The sequence below is a fragment of the Callithrix jacchus genome, chromosome 1 (assembly GCF_049354715.1).
Source record: "Callithrix jacchus isolate 240 chromosome 1, calJac240_pri, whole genome shotgun sequence".
Taxonomy (NCBI): Eukaryota; Metazoa; Chordata; class Mammalia; order Primates; family Cebidae; genus Callithrix; species Callithrix jacchus.
In genome coordinates this window covers 212,921,106-212,948,869 of record NC_133502.1, presented here as the reverse complement: position 1 = coordinate 212,948,869, position 27,764 = coordinate 212,921,106, and the positions used below count along the sequence as shown (strand labels likewise).

At 55.7% G+C, this 27,764-nt stretch overlaps 1 protein-coding gene across 48 annotated transcripts in view; it reads left to right on the top strand.

The window, feature by feature from the left end:
• MICAL3 (microtubule associated monooxygenase, calponin and LIM domain containing 3) overlaps nt 1-27,764 on the top strand; it is a 223,105-nt gene that overhangs the window by 175,004 nt on the left and 20,337 nt on the right. For 13 of the 48 annotated variants that reach the window (XM_078343060.1, XM_035281233.3, XM_035281829.3 and 10 more), the window contains 10 exons: nt 4,888-5,138; nt 9,182-9,415; nt 14,273-14,386; nt 15,125-15,259; nt 15,721-15,803; nt 17,621-19,439; nt 19,949-20,043; nt 23,649-23,699; nt 25,380-25,490; nt 27,073-27,166. In XM_078343060.1, coding sequence (XP_078199186.1) covers nt 4,888-5,138; nt 9,182-9,415; nt 14,273-14,386; nt 15,125-15,259; nt 15,721-15,803; nt 17,621-19,439; nt 19,949-20,043; nt 23,649-23,699; nt 25,380-25,490; nt 27,073-27,166 — 2,987 coding nt within the window. Of the gene's footprint in view, nt 1-4,887; nt 5,139-9,181; nt 9,416-10,465; nt 10,532-14,272; nt 14,387-15,124; nt 15,260-15,720; nt 15,804-17,620; nt 19,440-19,948; nt 20,044-23,648; nt 23,700-25,379; nt 25,491-27,072; nt 27,167-27,764 lie in introns of all 48 variants that reach the window. The other 35 variants (XM_035282671.3, XM_078343142.1, XM_035282330.3 and 32 more) reach the window with 17 other exon arrangements.

Below are 27,764 nucleotides of genomic sequence, written 5' to 3'. Positions count from 1 at the left end.
CCACTGCCCTTTGAAAACCACCCAGGAACTTCCAGTGGTTCCTGGCAGCAGCCTGCCTCATTCATGGTAGGGTCTGCTTGAATTCCTGGTCTGCCCTTGTCAGGCCGCATCCGGGCAGCCGGGAGCTTGATCAAGACCTTCTTCCTGGTCTTGTCATCCTGGCAGGTGGTTGTGGTAGAACCACCCAGGAGGGCACAGCATGACACCTGGTGAGTCTCATAATCCATGGACCCTGGTGGGAATCCCAGCATCGCCTTATGCAAATGATCCAACTTCCTTAGGGTTCAGTCTCATTCTTTACAAAAGCAGGGCAGCTGAGTCCTAGAGCAGTTGTGCGATTCAATGAGCTACCCACGAGAACCACCTTGTGCTACGGGTACGCGGTCAGGGCTCCCTCCGTCCATCACTGTCACCCTCGGATCTGCCCCTCTTGACACAGCAGAGGGCTGCAGAACACATTAAGTGGAGCAAAAATCACGTGCACATGCCCATTGGTTTTCTTTCCCATGCTAGACCCGTCAGTGTCTTAGTGGGAAGACAGCTGCGGGGGCAGATTCAGGGCAGGTGCTTTGAATTGAGTAGCTGGGTATAAACTGAAGCAGGGAGGCTTTTTGCTGGACACTCTTCTAACTGGAAGGGCCAGCACCTTCTGATGGAGGCTTTACCAGGGGACAGTCGTGGTACAACCTCTGACACCTCTGAAAGTAACGTAACCCTGCCCTGGCTTTCACTGCAGCCCCTGGCACATTCCTGCTGTCTCGGCCATGCTTGGCCCTATGAGGAGCATGGTGGTGACCCGACACCTGCCCTTGGAGAGAGAGTGTGGCCCCAGGAAGGCAGACCCGAATCAAACAATCTCTCAGAACAATACGTTCTCACCAGCACCAGTCCTGTGAGGAGGGAAAGGTGATCCTGATGACTAGATCTGCTGACCCCGTCTCTCCTGGGAGGCAGTCTTTTGAAGTCACCCTCTCCCCAGAGGAAGGGAGAAGTTGGTTGTCTGTGTTGCATTTGTTCTGGCATAGTGATTCTCTGTGCTTAAGAAGTTTCCAGGCTGGAGTCCAGAGGGTCAGGCGCACTGCAACTTTCTCCCTCCTCTGCATCCTTCCTCCAGAGACGCAGGTGCTGGGAGCCTCAGGGTACTAAATCCACACTGCGAGTCTTGGGCGTGATGCACAGGACCTAGACAGACCCAGAGACTGCCCAGTCCTGCGAAAATGAGGACTGGAACAGCGTTGGCAGCCCCTGCCAGCCTTCTCTGTGTCCACAAAGAGAGGGTGACCTGTCTGGGAGCTGCAGTAGCAAGCAGCAAGGTCTCTGGGAGGTGGGCTGGGTTTGCGGCTGATGCACAGAGGTGAGGGTTGTTTTCTGCTCTTTTCTGTGCTCCCATGGTCCTTCAGCTGTTGTGAAACCAGCTGATGTGACACTAACAGCTGTGAGCTGTCCTCATCTCAGGGCATTTATTCAGTGCCCACATTGTGCCTGTGCAGCCATCCTGATGACATGGCGCAGGATGAGGACAGGCCTGCACTGAGGCCCCCTCCCAGGGAGCTGCAGCGTGGCCCCACCCTGCTGCCAACTGCTGGGCAGCCTTGCACAGGCCCCAGCTGCTCAGCTGGGACAGAGGAACTGGGGGGCCTCTGTGAAGATTTAAGATGAGCGTAGATGCGTCCTTAGCCTTATTTTATGTTCAAACGATGTCTTTCTTTTTTCTTTTTTTCCATTTTTTTTTTTTAAAGACAGGGTTTCGCCATGTTGGTCAGGCTGGTCTTGAACTCCCAACCTCAGGTGATCCACCTGCCATGGCCTCCAAAGTGCTTGGATTACAGGCATGAGCCACTACGCCCAGCACAAACAATGTCAAATGACATGTACTAGGTTACATATCATTGTTCATTAATAAGAAAGTAAATTAGGCCGGGCACAGTGGCTCACACCTGTAATCCCAGCACTTTGGGAGGCCGAGGTGGGTGGATCAAGAGATCGAGACCATCCTGACCAACACGGTGAAACCCCGTCTCTACTAAAAATACCAAAAAAATTAGCTGGACATGGTGGCACGCCTGTAGTCCCAGCTACTCGGGAGGCTGAAGCAGGAGAATCGCTTGAATCCGGAAGGCAGAAGTTGCAGTGAGCAGAGATTGCGCCACTGCACTCCAGCCTGCCAGAGTAAGACTCCATCTAAAAAAACAAAAAGAAGAAGAAAGTAAATTAAAGAAAACACAAACGTAAGGCAAAAGGAATACCAGTGAAGGTAATGCTGAAACTAATCAAAATCCAGACGCCAGGTTTTCTGTGGCCCAGATTCTTAGGTCTGCCCGCCTTAGCCCTCCTCCTGCCCTCTGCCCACCCTGCCTGTATTCTGTGCTTTAGCATGGTGTGCGTGCACCTCTCCTCCCCTTGAGGAGCTTTTGTTATTTTACTTTTATCTCTCTTTTTTTTGTAGAGACAGGGTCTCCCTGTGGTTGCCCAGGATGGTCTCAAACTCCTGGGCTCAAATGATCCACCTGCCTCAGCCTCCCCCAGTGCTGGGATCACAGATGCCAGAGCCACTGGGCCCAGCTGAGCATAGGGTCTTTCCTATGTCACCTCTGTGTTCCCTACAACGTCTAGCAAGTGCATTGTAAGGAGAAGATAATCAAATAAGTTGTATTCAGGTGAATGAACGGCTGAGGCCGGGCTCACTGCCCTGCGCTCCTTGTACTAAGCAACCAGCTATTTTTATCCCTGTGTCCACTGGCTGAGCTCAGAAATGTTCTCCGGGTGAGTGAATGAACGTGTCACTGAGCAAACTCAGAGAGCACAAATAATCAACCCACAGTCACACAGCCAGCCAGGAAGAGAGCTGGTGTGGCAGAGTGGGAAATTAGCCAACAAAAAGGGGGCACAGCCCACAAGACTGCCCCACTTCTGACCCCAGTGGCAAATTCCAGAGTCTCCCAGAATCACCTGCAGGTTTGATGATTTGCTGGGACTCACAGAGCTCACTGAAAGCTGTTGTACTCATGGCTGTGGCTCCTTACAGGGAAAGGGCACAGATGCCAGTGAGCCAAGGGAGGAAGGATACACGGTGAGTCCAGGAAAGAACCAGACTCAGCTTCCACCGTGCCCACTGTGCTCACCGTGGGGCCAGGACAGCCGTACTGTATTGTTACCCATGTGTGACAATACGCCGGGAGTATTGCTCCCCTGAGACTCCGTGTTGAGAGTTTTTATTATACAGGCAATGATTGATTGTCCACACGCTTGATCTCAGTCTCCGGGTCACAGGACACAGTGCGACCCGAGGTCTCACCCTAATCAACTAGGTTGTGTCACATGACCCGAGGCCCCCAGCAGACAGTCACAGCCCTCTAGGCAGGGCATCCCAGGTGTGTCTAGGTTACCTTCTTGAAGCCAAGGACAAGGGCCGGGGTCCTCTCTTTGGCAAGGCGAGATTCTTCACTTGGCAGTGATGGCTCTGGCAGGGGCCCTCAGTGCCCATTGTGGTGTATTCACTGGCTAACCCTCTCACACACAAGTGGGCTGTGGGCGAGCCTGCCTGGGTGAGAGGGGACACACCCTCGCAGGAGGTTGGGCAGATACCCCCTCCGTGCCTGATGCTTCTTGGATTTGGGGCTCTGTTGGGCCAGAGGTCGGGCCGTGGCTTTACTGTGAAAGCCGGATTTCCCCAGGCCTCTCACTGCAGGCAAGGCCGCTTCTGAAAAAACTGCTTTGGGAATTACCAGACCATGAAACACTCAGGCACATCTCCATTTGTGCTGCAACGCTGGGGTTTTTGCCTGTATTACAGCCGTACAGGCTGCAGGGGCCCAGTTTTGTCCCTGTCCTGCGTCCCTCTGCAGGGCAGGGGTGAGGTACGTGGCTGCAGAGGGTGGCCAGAGCTGGGAGCTGCGGTTTGGGTAGTGTCCGTGGTGGCGTGTGTGTTCTCGTACGCCTGCTGTTTCCTGTATTGGCCGCGCTTGACTGCAGCTGTGACAGGAGTGCTTGACAGTGCAGCGGCCAGCAAGAGCGACCACCCTGGGGTTGCAGGTTTGCCTCCACCCCCTTTCCCCATAGTCTCTGTCCTGTGGCTTTGCAGTGAGCAGTGCCCTTGCCATCATTTCCCGGTGTGCCCCACAGTGTCCCGCTCAGGGGTTGGCACTTGGTGGGATTCTGAGGAGCGCCAGGAAATGGAATCTGTCGCCCCACCCCGGCACATGGGCACACGGGCCTTGATCGCCAGCTGGTTCAGTCCAGGCCTTTCAGGGCTCCCCTCCCCCGATGACGCCCACAGCACTCCTGAGAGCCTTCTGACCTACCGCCGCCACGTAGAATTGAGTTCCTCTAACCAGACAGCAGGTCAGCACGAGAGAAGGCTTTCCATTCTCAATTCCCAGAGTCATGGGTTTATATCAGAACCAGTCCACTGCCCTGCTTGTGCCCTCACGGCCTCTATGAAACCAAAACCAGTGATCTTAATGTTTGCTCGGTTGAAGCACCCTGAGGGATGGGCTGCGCCTTGATGAGGGGTTATGGTTAGGAACTTCCATAGGCTCCCTAAGGAGCTGCTCTCCCAGTTCTGCATGCTCCCCTCCGAGGGCAGAGGCTAGGCCAGACCCACAGGCAGCCCTTGGGTGTCCCCTCCCTGCCCCATCCACCTGCAGAGAAGGGCTCAAGGTCAGTGAGCAGGAGCATTCTTCCCTTTGTCCCCTTAGGTGGGCTTGGGTAGGTGGCACCTCTTGCCCAGGTACCCTGTCCTGCTGATGGCACTCCTCCCTGCTCTCTCTCCGCCTGCTCAGCAGGTGCTTTGCCTGGGACGCATTGCTTCTGATGGTGGCCCTTCCCCTTCCCCTTCTCAGTTTTCCTTCATTCCCTCACTCTGGCTGTGTGTTTATTTTCTCACAGCAGTTCCGAGTCTGAGATGGAGGAGGAGGAAGAGGAGGAGGAGGAGGAGCCTCGCCTGCCCCCCTCTGACCTGGGCGGCGTTCCATGGAAGGAGGCTGTGCGGATCCACGCCCTTCTGAAAGGGAAGAGTGAAGAGGAGCTAGAGGCCTCAAAGATCTTTGGGCCTGGGAATGAAGAGGAGGAGGAGGAGGAAGAGGAGGAAGAGGAGGAGGAGGAAGACTATGAGGAGGAGGAAGAGGAGTCCAGTGAAGGTCAGAACAAAACCTAGGCTCCTAACTGTGCCCCACCCCCCAAAGTTCCATGCGTGAGTGCAACAAGTTTCTGGGGCTGACATCACATGGATGTACCACCTGCACACCCCAGGAACCACCTTCCTGACCTTAGACATGGGGGCAGAGGGGAGGACACCATGGCCCTGCACAGCCCGGGGACCACCCTCCTGGCCTTAGACATGGGGGCAGAGGGGAGGACAGTGTGGCCCTGCACAGCCCGGGGACCACCCTCCTGGCCTTAGACATGGGGGCAGAGGGGAGGACAGCGTGGCCCTGCACAACAGACCACCCTCCTGGCCTTAGACGTGAGGGCAGAGGGAGGACACTGCAGCCCTGCACAGCCCAGGGACCACCCTCCTGGCTTAGACATGGGAGCAGAGGGGAGGACACTATGGCCCTGCACAGCCCAGGGACCACCCTCCTGGCCTTAGACATGGGGGCAGAGGGGAGGACACCATGGCCCTGCACAGCCCGGGGACCACCCTCCTGGCCTTAGACATGGGGGCAGAGGGGAGGACAGCGCGGCCCTGCACAACGGACCACCCTCCTGGCCTTAGACGTGGGGGCAGAGGGGAGGACACTGCAGCCCTGCACAGCCCAGGGACCACCCTCCTGGCCTTAGACATGGGGGAAGAGGGGAAGACACTGGCATTGAGCAGGCCATTGGCAGTGGAGATACTGTCCCTTGTGCACATTGGTTTGAGAGATTGGAAGTGGAAGGCGGAGAGCTAATCCAAGGACTTCATCCAAGCTGGATCGCTCATTCTTGTCTCCTCCTCGTTTTCTCTTTTTTCCCTTTAGTTTCAGCTGAAGAAATTTATTTTAATAAAGAAAGGGAATTTAGCTTTCTAGAGGATCCCTGACTCCTCGTCTAGGGTTTCGGAGGTGGCTGTGAGCTTAGTGCCCGCTGGACGGGGCTCAGTTAATGGCACGCAGGGCAGCACACCGTTTTGGTGCCAATGTCCTGAAGCGAGGCTCATAGGCTCAGGGGCCAGCCGCTCTGGCTGGTTCTGAAACAGTCTGTTGCATTGGACTTGAGATTTTTAAATCCTGTCCCTGTCTGGCTGTGTGTGGCCTCGAGTGAGAGGAAGGACTTGCTGGGCCTGTGCGGGAGGAAGGCCGTTCTCTCCCTCCTCCGGCAGCACACAGGTCTGCTGGGTGGTGAGGACAGAGCCGAGGCAGGCAGGGACCTGAGTCCCCGAAAGACGGGTGTGGAGCGAGCAGGAAGAGCATGGCCTTTAATGTCTGAGCACCAGTGACTCCCTGCAGAGTCAGAGCTGCAAGCTGAGTTCTCGGTGGCCCCAGGCCCCGGCTGCCCCTCGGCTCTTGCGCTCATCTCTGCTTCTTCTGGAGCATGTGTGCTTGCTGCCCGGTGCCGTCCTGGGTCTGTTTTCTCTGGCACACAGGCCCGAGCCCTTCACTGTCAGAGTCCCATTCCTGAGCCAGTCCCCCGGGAGCTGGGCTGCTCTGGGCTGCTGACCCCAGTGAGGCGGGTTGGGTCAGAAGGAAGGGCACCCTCGGGCACCCGCCTGAGCAGTCAGGGTCAGGGGCTTCCTCGGGCTCCCTAAGGAGCTGCCCTCCCAGTACTCTACTCTTCCCTCCGGAGGCATAGGCTGGGCAGGACCCACGGTTGGCCCTTGGTGTCCCGCACTCCACGCGCAGTCCGCCGTAGGAGAAATGGGGTCTGTGAACCCGGGTCCGGGACACGGTGTTTTGTTTGTACTGTTGGGACAGCGTCGTCTCCATTTGATGGGACCACTTGGTGGCTTTGAGCCCTAGCACAGCGTAGGGTCGAAGCATATTCCCTTTTCAGGAGAGTTGGCCCAGCTGTCTTTCACACAGACTTAATTTCCTGGACTTAGACCTAACTTTAAGACCAGACCTGTAGGAAATGGGCTTTAACTACCCAAACACATACAAATTCAGCCAAACCCCAGGAGTCCAGGCGGGAGCCTGTGTCCCTAGCCCAGGTGCATGTCTGTTGGGCAGCCGACCTGGGTGCCTGTGCGGGCAGGGGCAGGACTTCAGTCTTCCCTTCCCTTCCCTACCCTCCCCACCCATCCCCCTGTGGGATTCCAGATGCTGTGTGGGTGTCTGGCTCCCCCTGCTGTAGAAGGGGAGTACTGCCCCGGGACACAGCTCCTGCATGGCCAGTGGCGCCAGGCACCTCCCACAGGAAGATTGGGGAACATTTACAGGTACCCACTTTGCCCCCTGCCCACCTTCTACCCTGGCTCCCTGGCAGCCATCGAAAATTTGCCTCCAAGAGCAGGTCTCACAGACAAATGGAACTGTGCTGGCGAGCTCTGCGTACATCTCGCTGGGCTCCTCCAGACAGGTGCAAAGTAGCATGTGAGTCAGAAGAAAGGCTCGGGGGGAGTCGGAGAAGGCTCCAGAAGTGGCCGCATGGAATAAGGCCCCATCTGTGCCCCACGTTTTGCTGCAAGTTCCTCATCTCCAGCCAACACTCGGCTGCTTCTCTGATGCAGGAAACCTCCCGTCACCAGTGCAGGTGCCTTTAACGTTTCCCTGAGAAAGGAGGAAATGCTGGCTTGTGCTGGCAGTAAGTCCCCCAAGCTGCATGTGTCAGCAGGACTCAGAGAAGAATGCCTCTCTTCTGTCGGTTGCTGAGAAGGTAGAGAGGGCCTGCAGTTCTCCTTGACTTTCCTCCGTCCTGCAAACATCCAGGCTGTTAGGTGACTTTGCTGTGACTCCATCCCACCCAGCATCATAAAGAAAGGCAAAACGACCTTAGAAAAAGTCCACAAATCTGTGGAGACCAGCATCTCCAGCAAGGGGCTAATACCTCACGCCCAACAGAGCGCAGGGCCAGCATCGCACTGGGTGGTCTGCCCGGTCCTTTCTGCCTATTTCACATCTCTGTCGCTTGAAGAGGCTGTCATAGTGATTGAAGCCAAGACCAGCTTGTCCACTTAGACTCTGAGAGGAGGGCACAACACCCATTCCAAGATGGAAGCTGGCTCCTGGCAGGAATGCGAGTCCTTCAGATCAGGTGGTACCTGCTCTTGCTGCCTGAACGGCCACCCTCCCTTCCCAGTCGCTGGCTGTCCCTTTATCTTAACCCAACTATGTGGCATGGTCCAAGCACTCAGTGCAGGGATCCCACAGGGCAGGGATCCAGAGTGGCCACTGGTGAGTTTCCGTTTAGCTGAGAAACCAGGTCTTGTTTCCAAAGGGAGGTGATAACAGGACACCACATGGAGTTTTCAGGAAAGGGCTTTGACCTCAGAGAGGTGTGTCGGTTTCATTCTTGCCCGTGAACTTCCAGTGGTTTGGAAATGTACAGGAAATGGCTCTGCTTCCCTCCCAGCTGTCACCTCCCCTGGGTCCACCCTCCGCTGGGATCTGTGTCCTTGCCTCAGACCCAGCATGAGGCCCGCTAAGGGAGGGGGACTTTTTCTCTCCAGCAGCAGCTTCAGCTGCAGAAGATCCAAACCAAGGTGCTGCAGAGTCTACCTCTGCCCTGTGTGCGTTGGCCGGCTCATGGCAGAATGACAGTCTCTCCCCACCTCTCTTGCCACCTGGCCATCAGCTGGGCAGACAGTGGTGGGCACCTTGCTGTGTGACCAGCAGAGGGGCAGGATAGTGCATCCCTGGGGTCTCGCACTGCTAGGGACAAAGCGGGTCCTTGTGACCCCTGGGGGCTGGGCCTGCAGGAGCAGGCTGGAATCTGCTCTTTTTCCATGTTGGCACATGTGTCCCCTGAATGCAGCTTAGGATGAAAGGAGCCTCAGAAAAGAACGTGTGATTCTCTTCACTGAATTTAATGGTACACATATGGCTGGAAATGACCAGGTCACACTGAATGAGCAGAAGGACTGTGCGTGTTTGTGTACGTGTGTGTGTGTGTACATGTGCATATGTGTTCTTAATGTTTACTTCTTTCTGATTCATACTGATTTGGCCAATGCTGTAATTTCTCTTTCTGTTTCCTTTCCCACGCTATTTCATCCCCTTGTTCCCCACCTCATCTTCTCTACCCCTTGACCCTGGGACACTAGCCGGGAACCAGAGGCTCCAGCAGGTCATGCACGTGGCGGATCCTCTGGAGATCCAGGCCGACGTGCACTGGACTCATATCCGTGAGAGGGAGGAGGAAGAGAGGATGGCGCCGGCCTCCGAGTCCTCTGCTTCCAGAGGTAACCACGCCCAGCCCCCGGCCGCAGTGCCCCGAGCACCGCCCGCCTGCCACCTCTGTGGCCTTTCTGTCAGGCAGAGCCCCCGTGAGATCAAAGGTGCATCCCCTTTGCTGCTGTCAGTTGTGACCCCCGTAATTCTCACCTGAGGATATGTAAAGTTCTCTATGGATTAAGAGGTTGTGGATTCTTTCTCCATTGATGCAGAGTAGTCAAATGAACCTGATCTTAGGTAAACCAAGAATTCTGCTGTCTTTCTCCCATGTTCTGGTCATGGCTGCTCTTTCCCCACTTTGTAAAAGGTTCTGGTACTTTCCTCACAGAGTATGTCTGGACATGAATGTGTGTTGGCAGGAGGGGGTGGGAGCAGCATGTCTTGAAGTGAAGTGATATCTTGGAAGGCGATGTCTCTCTAGGAGGCCTCCACAGTAGCATGGTCTCCAGCCCCAGGCTTGGGTGAGACGGTCTACACCACACAGTAGGACAAAGATGCACCTTATGCTAGCTTCTTTCTTAATAAAGGAATAGCAATAAGAGGAAACTCTTGGAGACCAGAGGGACGTGGTGACTGCTGTGCCGTCCTCCCCCACATGCCGTCCTCCCCCACATGCCGTCCTCCCCCACATGCCGTCCTCCCCCACATGCCATCTTCCAAATGCCCACCCTCGGTGTCCCTGACCTCTGCTGTTACTCCCGTACGTTCACGTTTTCATTTGGCGCCAGTCACAGGCCATACACCCTGCCGGGCTCTGGGCATACAAAAGGGGCGTTTCCTGCCATCATGAAACAGCATTTAATAAGATGATTGTTCTTCCCTGGCCCCAAATCTTCACCTATAGGCAAGACCAACCTCCGTGTCCGGGTTGTGGCGGCACTGTGAACACCTGCAGCGTCGGGCTGGCCTGTGAGCTCGGGGGCACTCTGCAGCCCTGGGCCAGCTCTGCCTTGGGCTCTCCCCTTCCCTCCTCATTCTGATTCTCCATCACAGGCCGGCAGCAGGGCTCACGCCCCTCGGTGCCGGGCGGGCCTCTGTCCTGAATGCTGCCTCAGTTTCTCTTCCATTTGGGATTTGAAGGTTGACCTTGGCTCTCCTCATTGGGAACGCGTATTGCTGTGTAACATTGTATTTGTCGTCTGTTTTAAATTCAGTGCCCGACCTACCCTCCATACGCCGCGCGGCGGTGCAGGCCTGGCTGGAGACGGTCTCCGGAGGTAGTCTGGTGATGTTCATTCTCTCCCCACTCACCGTAACTTCTCTCTAGGCAGCTCTGCTGGTGCCTTAACACTAGACTCCTGGGCCTGTCGCTAGTGCATGCCAGGGCGGCGGAGGTGGGTGGGGGCACCTGCATGCCTTGCAGACAGCCCGCCCTTGCATGGATCAGACGCACACCCTCCTTCAGGGCAGCCCAGAGGGAAGCAGGAGGGCAGGCAAGACAGACACAGGCAGGTTTTTACTGACAGAGCTGGGTAAAAAGGCCAAAGCTGAAAGAGCATTTTTGGCCCTGAGATTTAAAGCGTGTTGAAATCGAGGTGGGTAGCGATTGAGTGTGAAAGGGGAGGAATGTGAAGATACTTCACATGCCTACCGAGGTGTCAGAGGGAGGCAGTCAGAGCCAGAGGGTTATGGGAGGGTGACGGTGAGAGGGAAGAGCAGAGGAGGGGTGAGTGTTGGTCAGCTGAAAGTGAGGACAGGCTGGCTGTGACCACGGGTGACACCAGCCACATCCAGCTTGAGCTGCAGCGTCTCTTCAAGTACAAGAGATTGTTGAGCAGCCTGTGTTGTCCTTCCTAAATTTTTCTGGAAGTGTGTGTTTCTCACAGAGGGTCTGTTGACATCTGGGGCAGGACAACTCTTTCCCTTGAAGAAGGTTTAACATTCTTGGCCTCCACCCTCCATGAAGACACCCAGAATCCCCCCATGAGTTGTCAGACACTGCTGTAGGAAAGACAGTGTTGCCCCCAACAGCACCACTGTCCTAGCGGTCACTTCTGGGATGCATATATGGGAGCTCGTGGGGCTTCCCCAGCCGGTCCCTGTGTCCTCCCGGCAGTGGGAGAAACGCACATGCACATGGCCGCAGGGAAGGGCCACTGCTCTGCGCTCCTCGCTCTCTCCTAGACAGCATAGGTCCCTAGAGTGGTGGGGCAGGAGCCTCCCAGCTGGCAGCTGAAGGGAACCAAGAGATGAGCGGGTCAGTGGCTCCTGGCTTTCCTAGCGTGTGGCTCATCAACCTGCGTGGCAGCTTTTAGCACCCTACACTCCATCTTAACCCGAATTTCACCCCCAGATCCACCCTTCGAGCTGCGTCTCTTTCAACACTGCTGCTGCATTGATATTTCTCACCTGTTTATTTTTTTTTTTGTCTTTGTGACGATTGTTCCTTTCAAGGTTCTGCCAAGAGTGTAGACTTCTCACCCCTCTTACTCTACCACAGGCGTGTCTTAGTGGAAAGTCTATAGGAGAGCCACGTGAAGGACCAAGGCACCAGGACGGGATCGGGCTAACCCAGGGTGCCTTGGATGGTGCCTGGCTGGGAGGCCTGTATGGGTCTCCTTGGTGCCGACGTCCAGTTCACTCGCCAGCGAGAGTGTGGAGTTGCCATCCTGATGCCTGGGCACCCAGAATCACCCCAACAAGCCTGTCAGGCATGATGGCCCTCTCCACGGGGTGGGCCAGATTCTGTTCCCAGCAGGGCTTTTGTCCCACCAGCCTTCTCAGAATTGCTGTAGTGCAGCGTGAATTCTTTTGTCTGTACCACAGAAGTCCCACTCCCTGCTGTTTGATGAAGTGTCTTCCTTGAGTGGCCAAAAGCAGTGTTTCCACACTGAGGCTTTAACCAATAGAAGTACTTGAGGCGTTTCCACACTGCTTCCCCCGCAGGTGGCGCTGCTGTAGGATAGCATTTGGCATGGCCAGCTCCTTGGGCCACTCTGGTATCTCAGGGAGACGCATGGCCCGTCAGCTAGTCCGGGAACCCGCCCATCTCCCTGTGATGTGGGCCGTCTGTTCCCTTCCAAACGTGTTTCATACAGTTCTTCAAAAAGTGGGTTTGAACCCGCATCTTACAAGCTGTGCATAAAAGGTAAACATACAGCGTAAGGAATTATTAAACGAAAACTTGCAGCCAGGTGCAGTGGCTCACACCTGTAATCCCAGCACTTTGGGAGGCTGAGGTGGGCGGATCACAAGGTCAAGAGCTCAAGACCATCCTGGCCAACATGATGAAACCCTGTCTCTACTAAAAATACAAAAAATGAGCTGGGCATGGTGGCGCGTGCCTGTAATCGCAGCTACTCAGGAGGCTGAGGCAGGAGAATTGCCTGAACCCAGGAGGTGGAGGTTGCGGTGAGCCAAGATCGCGCCATTACACTCCAGCCTGGGTAACAAGCAAAACTCCGTCTCAAAAAAAAAATTAGCAGGGTTTGGTGGCGCATGCCTGTAATCCCAGCTACTGGGGAGACTGAGGCACAAGAATTGCTTGAACCTGGGAGGCAGAGGTTGTAGTGAGCCGAGATCGCGCCATTACACTCCAGCCTGGGCAACAGAGTGAGACTCCGTCTCAGAAAAAAAAAACAAAAACTCACATAACTGCCACCTCAGTCAAGGAATAAAACGTTCCGGCATCTTCTAAGTGCCTGGCCTGTGGAGAGAAGACGCTGCTTCCTAGCTGTGCCCTCCCCTTTCCACACAGCTTTTGAAGAAATCTGCCTAACCAGGCATTGCCAGCTCCCTGCTCCAGCCTGGGGCTTTGATACACAGGTTCTTGTATGTGGGCCTCAGAGCATAACTCCTTTCTCGTGAAGTTAAAACCATTGGGGTAATTTGAGGGTGGCTGGACTTGAATCCTAGGAGAGCCCTCAGACCCCTGGCAGTGGTCTTGTGGGTCTCATGGTGTCCTCAGAGTGGAGCGTGCCGCCCTCTTCCTGCTGCTGCGAGTTCTGAATGTGGGAGGTGGGGGCAGGGTGTGTGCGTGCTTAGCGGCTGGCTCCTGGGGAAGGGAAGTTGTCGGGGGCTTTGCCTCGTTTTGCAGCCCTAAGGGCCACTTGGGGTCCAGAGGATGAACTTTACATACCCTCAGCCCCCCATACTCTCACAAAGTGTTAATATTTCTCTAAATTATCCCGAGGGAAGCTCATCTGGTGCCCCTGCACACGGCGCTTTGAACAGCCCCCTCAGCTGACTGGACCTCGGCTTTCTCACTGAAAGGGAGGAATTAGAAACAGTCCCTCTAATTATTTGGAAGGCTGAGTGTTTCTTATTCGAAATATTTGAGACCAGAAGTGTTTCGGATTTCAAATTTTTTTCAGCTCTCTCATAATGAGAGATCTTGGGGACAGGACCCAAGTCTAAACACGAAATTTATTTATGTGTCATGTTCACCTCGTACACGTAGCCTGAGGGTAATTTTATACAATATATTTAATAATTTTGTGCATGAAACAAAAGTTTTGGCTATGACTGTCACCACGTGAGGTCTGCTGTGGAGTTTTCCACTTGGTCTCTTGTCAGCACTCAGAAAATTTCAGATTTTGGAGCATTTTGGATTTTGGATTTTCAGATTCAGGGTGTGAGGCGGGTGGTACGGTACCTGACGTGGCCAGGCTTTGGCACGTGCTGCTGGGCTCAGGCCCAGAGAAGCAGCGTTTCCCCTTCCACCCTCAGCTGAGGCTCCTACAGCGACCTCTGGGGGAAGATGAACAGTCCCCACCATCAGCCACTCTTCTCTTCCCACTTGGCCTCTAGCATTGAGAAATGCCAACCTCCCATGTTTGGTAGCCCCAGGCCCCGCCCCCAGCGCCCATGCTGTGTGCAGAGAGCTCATGGGTCTGGCATCATCTCTCCTGTCCTGGGGCCTGCATGGCAAGGTCCTGAGAAGGGCAGTACCTCTTGCCCCATGAAGATGCAGCCTGCCTGTCTGCCTTTCCTTCCTTCCTTTGAACCTTTCTGCTTTGCAGCCCCATTGGATGAGAATGACCTAGAGGAAGATGTGGACTCGGAACCAGCTGAGATAGAAGGGGAAGCAGCAGAGGATGGGGACCCAGGGGACACCGGTGCTGAGCTGGATGATGGTAGGGGTCTGCCTTCTTGTGGTGGGAGCTCAGGGAAGGTGAGGGAAATATGTTTTCCAGCAAAATCAAGCTCAGTGAGGCTGCTGTTGGGCCTCCTGGTTCCTTCTTGGCTCTGCCATGACTGGAATGCATCTCATTCCACCCACCCACAAACACCAGGTGACTCGTCCAGCTGCAGCTGGGCGCCTGAGCCACACTGTGGCTTCATACAGGGCCTTTAATCCCGCAGACTAGCTCCCAAAGCTAGATACCTGGAGGTGTGTTCTGTATAGCAGTCTGGTTGTCGGGGGCTGAGAGGGTCAGGGGCAGGGCTGAGAGGAATGAGAAGAGCCCGAGCCTGTGAGGGGTGCAGGTCCCAGCTGTTGACGTGGGTGGCAGTTGGGGCTGCTGACAGGATGAGGAGGGTAGAAGGGCCGTGGGGCCAGGCCTGCCCTCCACTGGCACATCCTGTCTCTCTGTCATGGTCCATCTTGTGTCACAATTGCTGTGTTTAAAAAGAAACAGAGCCCCACAGGCTTTGATGCGGCCCCATGTTCCAAAGGCAGGAGGGTGCTCTTGGCTGGACCCCTCAGGAGTGGGGTGGTCCGGTAGGCAGATCCGTCCCTGCATCAGAAGGGCCACCCAGCCTGCACCTGAGCAGTTGTATTGCAAATGAGCAAGTGGTAGGCCAGCTCTCAGGGGAAAAAGAAGTCAGCCTCGCTTAGGGTGTGCCCCTGCTTCTGCCCTGCCCTCTGCCAGATCAGCCCTGGGCCGACAGCCCGTCGGAGGCCGACAGAGAGCTGCATTTGCAGCGCCCGGCCAACGGGGAGGAGCCAGAGCTGAGGGCACCAGATGATGAGGAGAAGCCCATCTCACCAAAACAACACAAGAGAGGTGAGCCTGTGGGCGATGGGAGAAACAGCTTTCAGCATTCCTGCAAGAGCCATGTGTGCACGAGAGGGACGCAGAGGCCAGCCACTCCAGAGCAGAGCCGCAGTGCGCACTGCCCTCCGAGGTGCAGGCAGCTCCTTGCCTTTCCTCCTCCGTCTGGCCTCCCTGTGCCACAGGCTGCTGCAGATGCTTTGGCCAGTGGCCCTTTCCTTGTGTGATTTGAGTCTGGGAGAAGGTAGAAGGTGCGTCCCAAAGCTCTGCGTGCAGAGCCTGCACGTGGAGGAAGCCCACACTGACCTGGTGTTGACAGGAGCACCTGCAGAGAGTGCCGGGGTCCTCACCCCGGGAGCAGACTCAGTGACTTGCCTTCTGCCCTCCTCTCCACCCTCTGGGTCTGGCTGAAGTGGGTGCCCTCCGAGCACATGGGGCTTCCTCTTATAAATCCCTGCGTTCATTCTTTTCAGGTCCCTTCCAAGCCACCAGCCCCATCCGGTCCCCTCAGGAATCAGCTCTTCTGTTCACTCCAGTCCACAGCCCCAAAACAGAGGTAAGGGTTTGGGGCTCGCTGTGGGGCGCAGAGAACTGATGGGACCCCAGGGACACACATTAACTTCCCTGTTCCGGGGCCCATGGTATGAGCCCCATCACAACTGGGGCTAACATAGCCTGCTGGCCTCATTCTGAGGAGGATGGAAAACTATCGTCCTCTTATGCTAAGTAGAGCTATTGATGACAGGAGTGGCCTTGGGGTTCCAGCTCAAGACTCTGGGGGATGAGGCTGTCTGGATGGCACCTACTAACTCTTCCCCACTCCGACCCCAAACCTGAGTTGTCTATCCTGTGTCACTGTACTAGATCCACATGCCACACACCATATGTTTAATTTAAACATGTTTATTAAAAATAAATAATATAATTATTAATAAACATAGAATAGATTTATTAAAATTTGTTTTAATTTAAATTATTATTTATATTAAAACAAATTTATTATATAATTTAAAATTAGTATGATTATAATTTGTTTATAATATAAAGTACTTAATATGAATAATTAAATATTAAATTTATTAAAACTAAATTTATGTTTAAATCAATAATATTGAGGGGATCATTGGTTTGATATGACAAATGCTTTTTTTTTGAGACGGAGTTTCGCTCTTGTTGCCCAGGCTGGAGTGCAATGGCGCGATCTCGGCTCACCGCAACCTCCGCCTCCTGGGTTCAGGCAATTCTCCTGCCTCAGCCTCCCGAGTAGCTGGGATTACAGGCATGCACCACCATGCCCAGCTAATTTTTTGTATCTTTAGTAGAGATGGGGTTTCACCATGTTGACCAGGATGGTCTCAATCCCTTGATCTCATGATCCACCCGCCTTGGCCTCCCAAAGTGCTGGGATTACAGGCGTGAGCCACCGCGCCCGGCCGACAAATGCATTTTTTAACATTATGTTAAAATAAATGTCTAGCCATTGAAATGTGCAGTGTCCAGCAGACAGCCTGTGGTGCGTGAACCACGTGGAGAAGGCTGCGAGGCCAACTGTGACAGAAGGTCCGGTGGTTCATGGTTCGGGAAATACTGTCTAGAGGCCACATCAGGGAGAAAGCTGGAGTTCAAGGCCTGCATCTGCTTGATTTGGTCTTTGGGATTCTAGGAAACATGGAGCTATTCAGCGATTTTTTTTTTTCCCTGAGGCAGGGTCTCACTCTGTTGCCCAGGCTGGCATGGACAGCAGTTCAGTGGTATGATCACAGCTCACTGCAGCCTCCAGCTCCTGGGCTCAGTCGATCCTCCTGCCTCAGCCTCCCAAAGTGCTGGGATGACAGCCATGAGCCACTGCACCTGACCTGTTCACTGATGCTATCTGTGAAATGGGGAGGCTTTGTTTGAGACACTTGGATGGGGTGATAGAAGGGCTGGTGCAGGCATCGTTGCACGTCTTTGAGCTTGCTGGGGAGGACGCTTTGACCGTAATGCACTGCGATAGTAGCTGTTGTAAGTCTTCTTACAGTCCTGGCCCCTCTGTGTGCGTCAGAGATCTTGGTGTTCTGGGGCCTCCTGGAGGGTGAGAACTGCGGTCATCTGTGTCCTTTTGGCCAGTGTTCCTGAGTGGACAAAGATTATAGGATGTATCTTGATGAACCAAACCCTGGAAACCCAGTTTGCCTAAACTGAGCAGAGCGGTTCTAAACACTGAACAACTGGAGCAGAAAGTGAGAAGGGTTCTCTGAGCTGTTCTAATAACAGCTGGGAGGACGGGGGGAGTTCATGCAGCAGGCACTTTGAGCGAGAATGCTCCCCAAGGATGCTGCTGGCCGTGGAAGCCCTCGCCTTCTCAGCGGCTTCTGTCTTCATTCTCCACAGGGGTCCCGACTTCCACCTGTTCCTGCCACCACCCAGGAGAAACCACCCAAGGAGCGCTTTTTCCCTGAGCCTTTGCTTCCCAAAGAGAAGCCCAAAGCTGACACCCCTTCAGATCTGAGAGCTGTGCACTCTCCCATCCGATCCCAGCCAGTGGCCCTGCCAGAAGCCAGGACTCCTGCCTCACCAGGGAGCCCACAACCCCCGCTACCCCTGGTAGCCTCCACACCCCCACCCAGCCCGCTCCCCATCTGCTCCCAGCCCCAGCCTTCCACTGAGGCCACCGTTCCATCCCCTACCCAGTCCCCCATTCGCTTCCAGCCTGTCCCAGCCAAAGCATCCACCCCACTTGCCCCTCTCCCTGTCCAAAGCCAGGGTGACCCTAAGGACAGACTGGGCAGCCCCCTTGCTGTGGATGAGGCCCTCAGACGGAGCGACCTGGTAGAGGAGTTCTGGATGAAGAGTGCAGAGATCCGCCGCAGCCTGGGGCTCACACCTGTGGACCGCAGTAAGGGGCCCCAACCCAGCTTCCCCACGCCTGCCTTCAGGCCAGTGTCCCTCAAGTCCTATTCCATTGAAAAGTCCCCCCAGGATGAAGGACTCCACCTCCTCAAGCCTCTGCCTGTCCCCAAAAGAATGGGCCTGCCAAAGCTTGAGGGTGAGCTCCTGTCCCTGCCGCCACCCCGGTCCCCATCCGACAGGGAACTACACAGTGCCCAGGAGGAGCGCAGGGAGCTGTCCAGCAGCTCTGGCCTGGGCCTGCATGGGAGCTCCTCCAACATGAAGACACTGGGCAGCCAGAGCTTCAACACCTCGGACTCGGCCATGCTCACACCACCCTCCAGCCCGCCCCCACCCCCGCCCCCGGGTGAGGAACCTGCCACCCTGCGGAGGAAACTCAGGGAGGCCGAACCCAACACCTCGGTAGTCCCACCACCCTCGCCTGCCACATGGATAAGGCCCCCCCGGGAGCCTACCCAGCCCCACAGAGAGGAAGTGCGGAAATCTTTCGTGGAGAGCGTGGAGGAGATCCCCTTCGCTGACGACGTGGAAGACACCTACGACGACAAGACTGAGGACTCCAGCCTGCAGGAGAAGTTCTTCACGCCCCCGTCCTGCTGGCCGCACCCCGAGAAGCCTCCCCACCCATCCGTGGCCAAGGAGAACGGGAGGCTGCCTGCTCTGGAGGGGGCGCTGCAGCCACAGAAGAGGGGGCTGCCCTTGGTCTCCGCCAAAGCCAAGGAGCTGGCCGAGGAGCGCATGCGAGCCAGAGAGAAGTCCGTGAAGAGCCAGGCACTGAGGGATGCCATGGCCAGGCAGCTGAGCAGGATGCAGCAGATGGAGCTGGCCACGGGTGCCCCCAGGCCACGCAAGGCGTCCTCGGCACCCTCCCAGGGCAAGGAGCGCCAGCCCGACTCCCCCGCCCGCCCCACTCTCAGGGGCTCTGAGGAGCCCACCCTGAAGCATGAAGCCACCAGCGAGGAGGTCCTCTCCCCACCATCGGACTCGGGGGGGCCAGATGGCTCTTTGACTTCATCTGAGGGCTCCAGCGGGAAGAGCAAGAAGAGGTCGTCACTCTTCTCCCCCCGCAGAAATAAGAAGGAGAAAAAGTCCAAAGGTGAGGCCCGGCCCCCGGAAAAGCCCAGCCCCAGCCTCCCAGAGGAAGCCGCCACCAAACCCAAGTCCCTGTGGAAATCGGTCTTCTCCGGGTACAAGAAGGACAAGAAGAAGAAGGCCGACGACAAGTCCTGCCCCAGCACCCCCTCCAGTGGGGCCACAGCGGACTCGGGCAAGCACAGGGCACTGCCCATCGTGAGGGCAGGTGCGTGGGTGTCGGGCCCGCCTGCGGCCAGAGAGGGAGGGGTGCACGTGGGCTCGGGTCATTGGGGCTCTCAGGATCCACGCTTATGCACTGGCCCCCGAGGCTTCTTCGGGAGCCATGCTGACCTAGAGAAGGGACCAAACCATGGGTTCACAGGGCATAGCCTGCTTAGTGACAGAATTCCCAAAGCCAGCTTGAAACTGGATCAGGAAGACTGGAGGTTTGTGCCCTTCTAAAGTCACATGACCCCAGTCCACTTGTGCACAGAGCAGAGGGCAGTGCTGCCAGGAGGGGCTGGGCAGGCCGTGGTCCGCCCGCTTGGTGTCAGCTCTGCCCTGCCCAGGCAAATGTTGACGTCCCAGCTCCTGGCTCCCCAGGATGGGGGAAGGATCCATTAAACTTAAAATGAGTCCAGCCTCCCACCCAGCCTCCCCGTCTACACGTGGGAGTAGGAAAGAGCTGCCCCAGCAGGCTGGCGCCATCCTCACGCAGCCTCCCTCTCCCCACAGAGCTGCAGCTCCGGCGCCAGCTGAGCTTCTCCGAGGACTCGGACCTCTCCAGCGACGATGTCCTTGACAGGTCCTCGCAGAAGTCCCGGCGAGAGGTGCGTAGTCAGGCAGGGGGCCTTCACAGAGCCCAGGCCCACTCCTTGCTGGGCTTTGATGGGGTGGAGGAGGGGGAGAGCAAACTTGAAGTCAGGGATGGATGGCGAGTGGCACACAGCCAGCTGACTGCTGACTAGCCCTGCGCACTGAGAGGGTCATGCTGGGCTTTTTACATGGGAGCTGTAGCACAGCAAGGGTTCCTGGTTTCTGCTCTTGTGAAGAAGAAAAGACTGGAGCCATTTCTGTGCCACGCTCCCCTTCCCTGGAGGAGGCAGCCTGGCATTGTCTGTTTCTTCATAAGCGATCCCGTGAGGAGCAGCCCGCCAGCCCCAAGGCCTCTGTGGAGAGCGCTTCCCAGTCCAGGGCTGCTGGCAAGAGCTGGACCTCAGGCACTGAACATAGTGCCTGGTCCTGCCCAGTCTTAGAGGACTGGTCCGGGAACGGACCTGCAGGGCTGCTGGGTCTGACTTGGCCCCTTGCTCTGCAGAGCCCAGGACTTTGGGTGAATCCAGTGAAAGTGGAGGGAGAGGAGTCAGCACACTCTGTCAGGCACCTCTCAGCATGCAGGGCAGGTGGAGCTCTGCAGAGCGCCTCCCACCTCTGTTGTCCGGCCTGGACTCTGTGCTCCTCCTCCTGGCTGTCTCTGCTTCCTGCCTCCCTTTCACATGAAAAGCTTCCCCACAGTGTACCATGCCTTGGTTGCAAGGCATCTGGGGCTTGGACTTGAGTCTGCCCCCTCCTGCCCCCCAGTAGCCCAGTGAGGGTGGGCCGTGGTGAGCCTGGGCCCCTCATCCTGCTGGGTGAGGTGGCTCCTGCAGCTGACCCTGCCTGTGTAAATCCCTCAGCAAACTGGACGCGTTGTTCTGCGCCCTCCTCGGTGCATTTGTCTCCCTTGGCCTTGCCAGCTCTTCAGCTACTCTCCTAGAAGGCTCTAGAGGGCCAGGCCTCTCCTCTGCTCCACCCTCTGCAGAGCCAGGCTTCCTTGTGCCCCAGCCAGGCCAGCACCGAGTTAGGGTTGGGGTCTGTGCCTTCTCCTCGAGGACCGAAAGAATGTGCCTTCTGTCAGGGCTCCCTGTCCAGCTTTCCCAGGCAGGAGCATTGGCACTGAGCTGAGAATTGCCCTAGGTTTCTATGGGTTTCTATGGGATGTGTTTACATCCCAACACTGGGGCTGAGTGCTGCCTGAGGGGTCAGCAAGGAATGGAGAGTGTGGTCCCAGGCTCACTGCCTGAGTGTGACAGTGGGGACCTTCCAGCTTCCTGAGTGTGACAGTGGGGACCTTCCGCCTTCCTGAGTGTGACAGTGGGGACCTTCTGCCTTCCTGAGTGTGACAGTGGGGACCTTCGCCTCCCTCACGTTGCTGTGGTGGGCAGTGTGTCCACTGCTTCTTCATGCATGGAGCACCCACTAGGGTGCTGGGCAGCAGCTTCCTAGACTGGCTTTGCCAAGGCTGGTACTTGGTGAGCCTCCCCAGGGCTCAGCAGGTATGAGGAGGAAGGGAGGAACAGGAACAGGACCACAGGAGAAAGCCATGGACACCAGTCATGGAACCCTAGAGCCAGAGGGAGCCTCTGAGGCCTCACCCTCCATGGGCACCCACAGAGGCGAAGCCATTTGCTGGAGGGCACATAGGGAATACTAAAGCCAAAGCCAAGCCTGGGGGACAGACAGGCTGGGGGATGGCCGACCTGGGGGACGGCTGAGGACGAAGAGACGGTCGAGCTGGGGGATGGCCAACCTGGGGCATGGCTGAGGACAAGGAGACGGTCGAGCTGGGGGATGGCCAACCTAGGGGACGGCTGAGGACAAGGAGACGGTTGAGCTGGGGGACAGCTGAGGACAAGGAGACGGTCGAGCTGGCAGATGGCCAACCTGGGGGATGGCTGAGGACAAGGAGACGATTGAGCTGGTGGATGGCCGACCTGGGGGATGGCTGAGGACAAGGAGACGGTCGAGCTGGGGGATGGCTGAGGACGAGGAGACGGTTGAGCTAGGGGACGGCCGACCAACCCAGGGGACGGTTGAGCCTCCTCTGCCACCCAGGATCCCCAGCCACTCCAGCAGTACAGACGACACCTCCTGCCTTGCAGCACCTGTGAAACAAGAGCCTGGGTTTTGTTTTGTTAGAAATGTTTAAACCAGTCAAAATAACTTACATTTTTCTTTAAAATGTTTATTATAGAAAATTTAGGATCATTGAGACTTTAAAAATACACCTGTAGCCATACCTACAAGAGAGAATTCGCATTTACCTCTTTGCTTTCATCTGACTTCAAATACAAGTTCTGGCCACTTCTGTGGCCCAGAACTCAACTCACGGCTGCCTCTTGAGTTCTGTGTCCCACCCGAGTGTGGCCTGGGTACCCCGCCACCCCTCATCCAGATTCACGCAGAACGCCAGCTCCTGTGGCTGGCCACCACCTCAGGCACATAGCGACAGGTGGCGACTTCGCCCCTCCCAGCCCAGAAAATGGGTAGCTTGTGGGAAGGCAGCCACTGCCCCCATGATGGTTGACATCAGCCACAGGTGAAGATGTTAGCTGTGGTCCATAGTTTCTGTGGGCGTTTTGCAAGCCGCTTCAGGAAATCATCTGTCTCTCTCTTCTTTTGAACTGGCTTGTTCTCATAATGACATTCTTTCTCTCGCTCCAATTTGTGGGAGAGGTGAGTCCATCCACCAGAGTCGGGGGGACACAGGTGCTCAAAGTCAAAGGAGGCAGATTCATTCTTCCCTCTCCAAAAGGCTTGGGAGGTGCAGCTCCTCACAAGGCCATCCCACAGATGGGATGGACAGAGCAGCAGGGAGAGCGGCCGGGGCTGCAGCCGGCCTAGAGCTCTCAGGACCTCCCTGTCTTGTGTGCCACCGTACACCCTGGTTCCCTTAGCACCTTTCAGCCATTAATGTGGCTGGTGAGACCCGAAGAGCAGATATGACTCACCTTGGCCCTCCAAGTGGCTCTGTGCAAGGTGCGTTGGAATGAGAAGAGGTTCCCAGTGTGCTTTTCGTGAACAGTTACTGATGCTAGTTCACCTCCTTTTTCCGGGCACAATCAAGAAATGGCAGCTGGGTGGCACACAGGAACACTGCCAGCGGAGATCCTTTCAGGAGAGATGGTTTCGTTCCCAGTTTGCTGTGTCTGTCTGTCTCTGAGAGCAGGACCCCCTCCTTTCCCGCACCCCCTTCTCCTACCCAGGAGCATTCGGCAGGAAGAAGTGGGCTGAATTTCCATAAACACCTGGGGTCACTCAAGGAGAAAAGGATCAAGAATCACGTGTTTTAACGGCTTTGACTTTACACATAGGACATTGAGATGAGGGTTTTAGGAGTGGTGAGGAAGAAGCTGCCTCTTCCCAGTGAAAGAGTGAACCCGGCCGTATTTAAAACCACGTCGCCCAGATGCCACCACTAGGATCTTCACACCCAGATTCCTCTAGGCAGTCCTGTGTGACTGTGTGAAAAATAATCACATTGTGTTTTAAGTCTTGTGTGTTGTTTTAAACTTCTAACTTATTTTGTTCCATTTCTGTGTTCTCAATTTATAATTTGTTAATCATTATTATTATTACTATTCTGTTTTGTTTTCTGATGCCATCCCCTTAAAAGTCGATTTATGTACCACACGCCTTGGCATTCAGGAGATCATATGCATCAAAGGTAGTGTCTCGTTGGCGTCAGCTGGTCACTGTTGCATGCATGTCTGCGATTAACCGCCCAGCGCCGGCCCCGGCCCTCCAGTCTCACCCTCACTAACTGTGTTTGTATGCGCATGGGCTGTGGCACACTGGCAGCAGCACTTCCGTTAGCCTCCTCATGATGGGAAGGAGGAGATGCCTGCCCCTCACCGGCCAGAGTGCATGTGGTCATTTTGCTCCAGGTTCCCCGGGTCAGGACAGACCTGCCCTTGTGGGGCGGGGGCACCCCAGAGAGGTGCAGCCCTCAGCTCTGATCAGCAAGGTGCACACCACTGATGACCCTTAGGGACTGCCTGTTCAGGGACCCTCTGTCATTTGAGCTCTTTGAGTGAAGATTATGAGCCCAAGTCACGTTTGTCTTCTTTGAAGTCTATAAAAGTTTCCTGGTTGGCCAGGTGTGGTGGCTCACACCTGTAATGCCAGCATTTGGGGAGGCTGATGTGGGAGGATCACTTAAGCCCAGGAGTTTAAGACCAGCTTGGGCAATATAACGAGATCCTGTCTTTAGAAAAAACATTGTTAAATCATCCGGGGGAGGTGGCACACACCTGCTGTCCTGACTACTTGGGAGCCTGAGGCAGGAGGATCACTGGAGTCCAAGAGTTTGAAGCTACGGTGAGCTGTGATCACACCACTGTACTGCAGCCTGGGTGACAATGAGACCCTCTCTGAAAAACTTTTCTATAGTCTCCTTGTTTCATTTTCTTAGAGGCAAAAAGAAGGCCTTAGGAATAAAGGCAGATTCCCTAACCTTTGCCCCTCTGGTTGCCCAGGGTTTTTTCAAAGCCTCTGATGCTCCCTTGAACCCTTGGCACCTATGTGGGCAGGGGCTGTGGCTGTCCAGTCTGTGGATTTGCACTGGATTGGGCCGTTGCCACCTCCGTTCTTGATGGCACTGGGCGTAACTGCCCCGGCCAGGCCACTGCCTCTCTCCCTGGCCAGGCCACTGCCTCTCTTCTTCACAGCGGCCCACGGGTACCTCTGCAGACCCCAGAGTTGGTCCAGGTTCACGTCCACAATTCCTTCTTCAAACTGTACTTGACTTAAAAGAGAAGCATTCCTGTTTTCTCTACTTGTTGTCATTTCTTAGAAGACTCATGGATACTGCTCTTCTGAAGAAAGTGGCCTTTGATACCAAACAGGAAAATAAAAAGATGCTAATTTCCCTCTTTCCTTCCCCTGTAAGCCTCCTAGAAGCAGGAAGCGGTGAAACAGCCTACCAATGTTTTTAATCCCACAAAGTCTTAAAAAGACCAGACGTCCTTATTCAGGAAACAGGTGATCTCAGTGATAAAGGAGTGTGTGTCCCTTTATTGTTTTAAGTGCCTAACAGTCAGTCCCCACTCAGCCTCCTGTACCCCGTGCAGAGGTGGGGAGGTGTCTCACCCTGTGGATCGTAGGTGTGCCCATGGCACTGAGGGCTGCTGCAGGCTGGGGACTCTGCAGACTCATGCCCTCTGCCTGTCAGCACCGCCCATCCTGCCAGCACTCTCCCTACAGAGGATGGCTTGTCTCAGCCCGGGCACCAGCTCTGACTCTGACATGGGGGACAGCCCTCTCCAAGGCCCCTGCTGGCCTGCCACCCGCCCCTATCTCAGACCTCCATGCACCTGACTGAGGAAATTTCTCTTGTTCTCTCCAGCCAAGAACCTACACAGAGGAGGAACTGAACGCCAAGCTGACCCGGCGTGTGCAGAAGGCAGCTCGGAGACAGGCCAAGCAGGAGGAGCTTAAGAGGCTGCATCGAGCCCAGGTACAGCCAGGGAGGCTGGGATCAGGGCACATGCATGGGAGGCTTGGGCAACACCTTCATCTCCACCCAGCTGCGCCCTGCCACACTAAGCGCAGTGCAGAGCAAAGCAGAGGTAGACTGGCCCCCTGCCATCCAGGTCACCTTCAGCTGATGCAGCCACAGAGGCCCTGCCTTGGTGGAGCTGTCTGTCCAAAGGGAAGAGCAGGCTGAACATGGTGTCACCAAAGTGCTGTAATCCCAGCACTTCAGGAGGCTGAGGCAGATGGATCACTTGAGGTCGGGAGTTCAAGACCAGCCTGGCCCAGCCTGGCCAACAAGGCAAAACCCCATCTCTACTAAAAAAAAAAAAAAAAAAATTAGCTGGACGTGGTGGCGGGCGCCTGTAGTCCCAGCTACTCGGGTGGCTGAGGCATGAGAATCGCTTGAACCGGGAGGCAGAGGTTGCATGAGCTGAGATCGCGCCACTGCACTCTATACTGGGTGACAGAGCAAGACTCTGTCTCAAAAAAAAAAAGCGGAGGCGGGGGGAAGAGCGCTGCTTTGGGCTTCCACAATTCCTTGTAGAAGAATCATGGCGAGTCGCCTCGTTCAATTGTGAGGACTGTTCAGTTCCTCCTCTGTAGGTTCTTGGCTGGAAAGAACAAGAGAAATTTCCTCAGTCAGGTGCATGGAGGTCTGAGATAGGGGTGGGTGGCAGGCCAGCAGGGGCCTTGGCTGTCCCCCATGTCAGAGTCAGAGCTGGTGCCCGGAGTCCATTCATGGCTCTTTAGCCTCTGATAGGCCTGGGATTTCTGTGGGAAGACGTCAGAGCGCTCCTCACATCCTCGGCTTGTCTTCAGGCTGCACAGACCATGAAATCTAGACCATCATAGAGTTGTTGTTGTTTTTTTTTTTTTTTTAAGATGGAGTCTTGCTCTGTATCCCAATCTGGAGTGCAGTAGAGTGATCTCGGCTCAGTGCAACCTCTGCCTCCTGGGTTCAGGCAGTTCTCCTGCCTCAGCCTCCGGTGTAGCTGGAATTACAGGCACCCGCCACCACACCCGGCTAATTTTTATATTTTTAGTAGAAATGGGGTTTCACCGTGTTGGTCAGGCTGGTCTCGGAAATTCCTGACGTCAGGTAATCCAACCACCTTGGCCTCCCAAAGTGCTGGGATTATAGGCGTGAGCCACCATGCCTGGCCTCTCTTAATTTCTTACTGTAAAGATGGGATTTCCACTGCGCTGTTGAGGAACCCCATCCAGCAGTCCAGCAGTCTTGGCGTGAGAACAGTCTGAGGTTCTGGCACTCGGGCCCCTCCTGCAGCAGTTTACATTCACTTCCTGTCCTTGCACCACTCCTGGGAGGGTGGTCGCTACCTGAGCCATGTCCGCCCTCTTTGGTGCCAGCTAGCAAGGCCCAGAGCCTAGCGCCTACGTAAGCTAGGGGTCCTGGTGCAGATGGTCTCCACACCATACCCTGAGCGCTCTGCCCACAGATCAGAGTGGTGACTCCTTCATTTCCCTCATGTTGGTGTGCAGTTGTGTGTCCTCCTGAAGCTGGGCTGGAGGGCCGGGTGCTCAGGCTGTGCTGTCTGTCACAGATCATCCAGCGGCAGCTGCAGCAGGTGGAGGAGAGGCAGCGGCGGCTGGAGGAAAGGGGCGTGGCCGTGGAGAAGGCGCTCCGGGGCGAAGCAGGTACTGCTGGGCTCCCTCCTAAGCTCTGCTCCTGGAGGAAGCCTCCCTCCCTCCCTCCCACCATGGTAGGCTAGTTTTGCTTCACCTCACCTGGAATTCAGCTCCTTTTCCAGCAGGATTTTCTGGAGCCCTTCATCACTGAGATTTGGGGCTTCCTGTTAAGCAAAAGAAAATACTTGTCTGAGACAGCCCCAGGCCCATCCTGCTCCACAGCCCCTGTGGGCTGCTGTTTCCCATAGAGTGAAACTCAGTCCCTGGCATGTTGATGGCGAGCGCTGGCTCCCCCCTCTTCCTTTCTGCCCCACATTTACTCTAGAAGGGAGTAACTGGGAGTGAGGGAGACTGAACCGCAAGGAACCATCACAGAACTGCACTGGGCAGGTCACCAGCCTGCACCCCATGGGTTCCCTCCTGTCGTTAGTTCCCTGGGCCCCTCCTGCCCACAGAGCCCTCACCACTGCTGGTGAGAGAGCATGTGGCCGCTCTTGGCACGCACGTATTTCCAGAGGGCACCCAGGCTCTGTGTTTGCTGAAGGCTGGTCACTCAGGGCAGGACTGGAGAGGCTCGGGGCATGTGATTAGCCAACATGGATCAGAC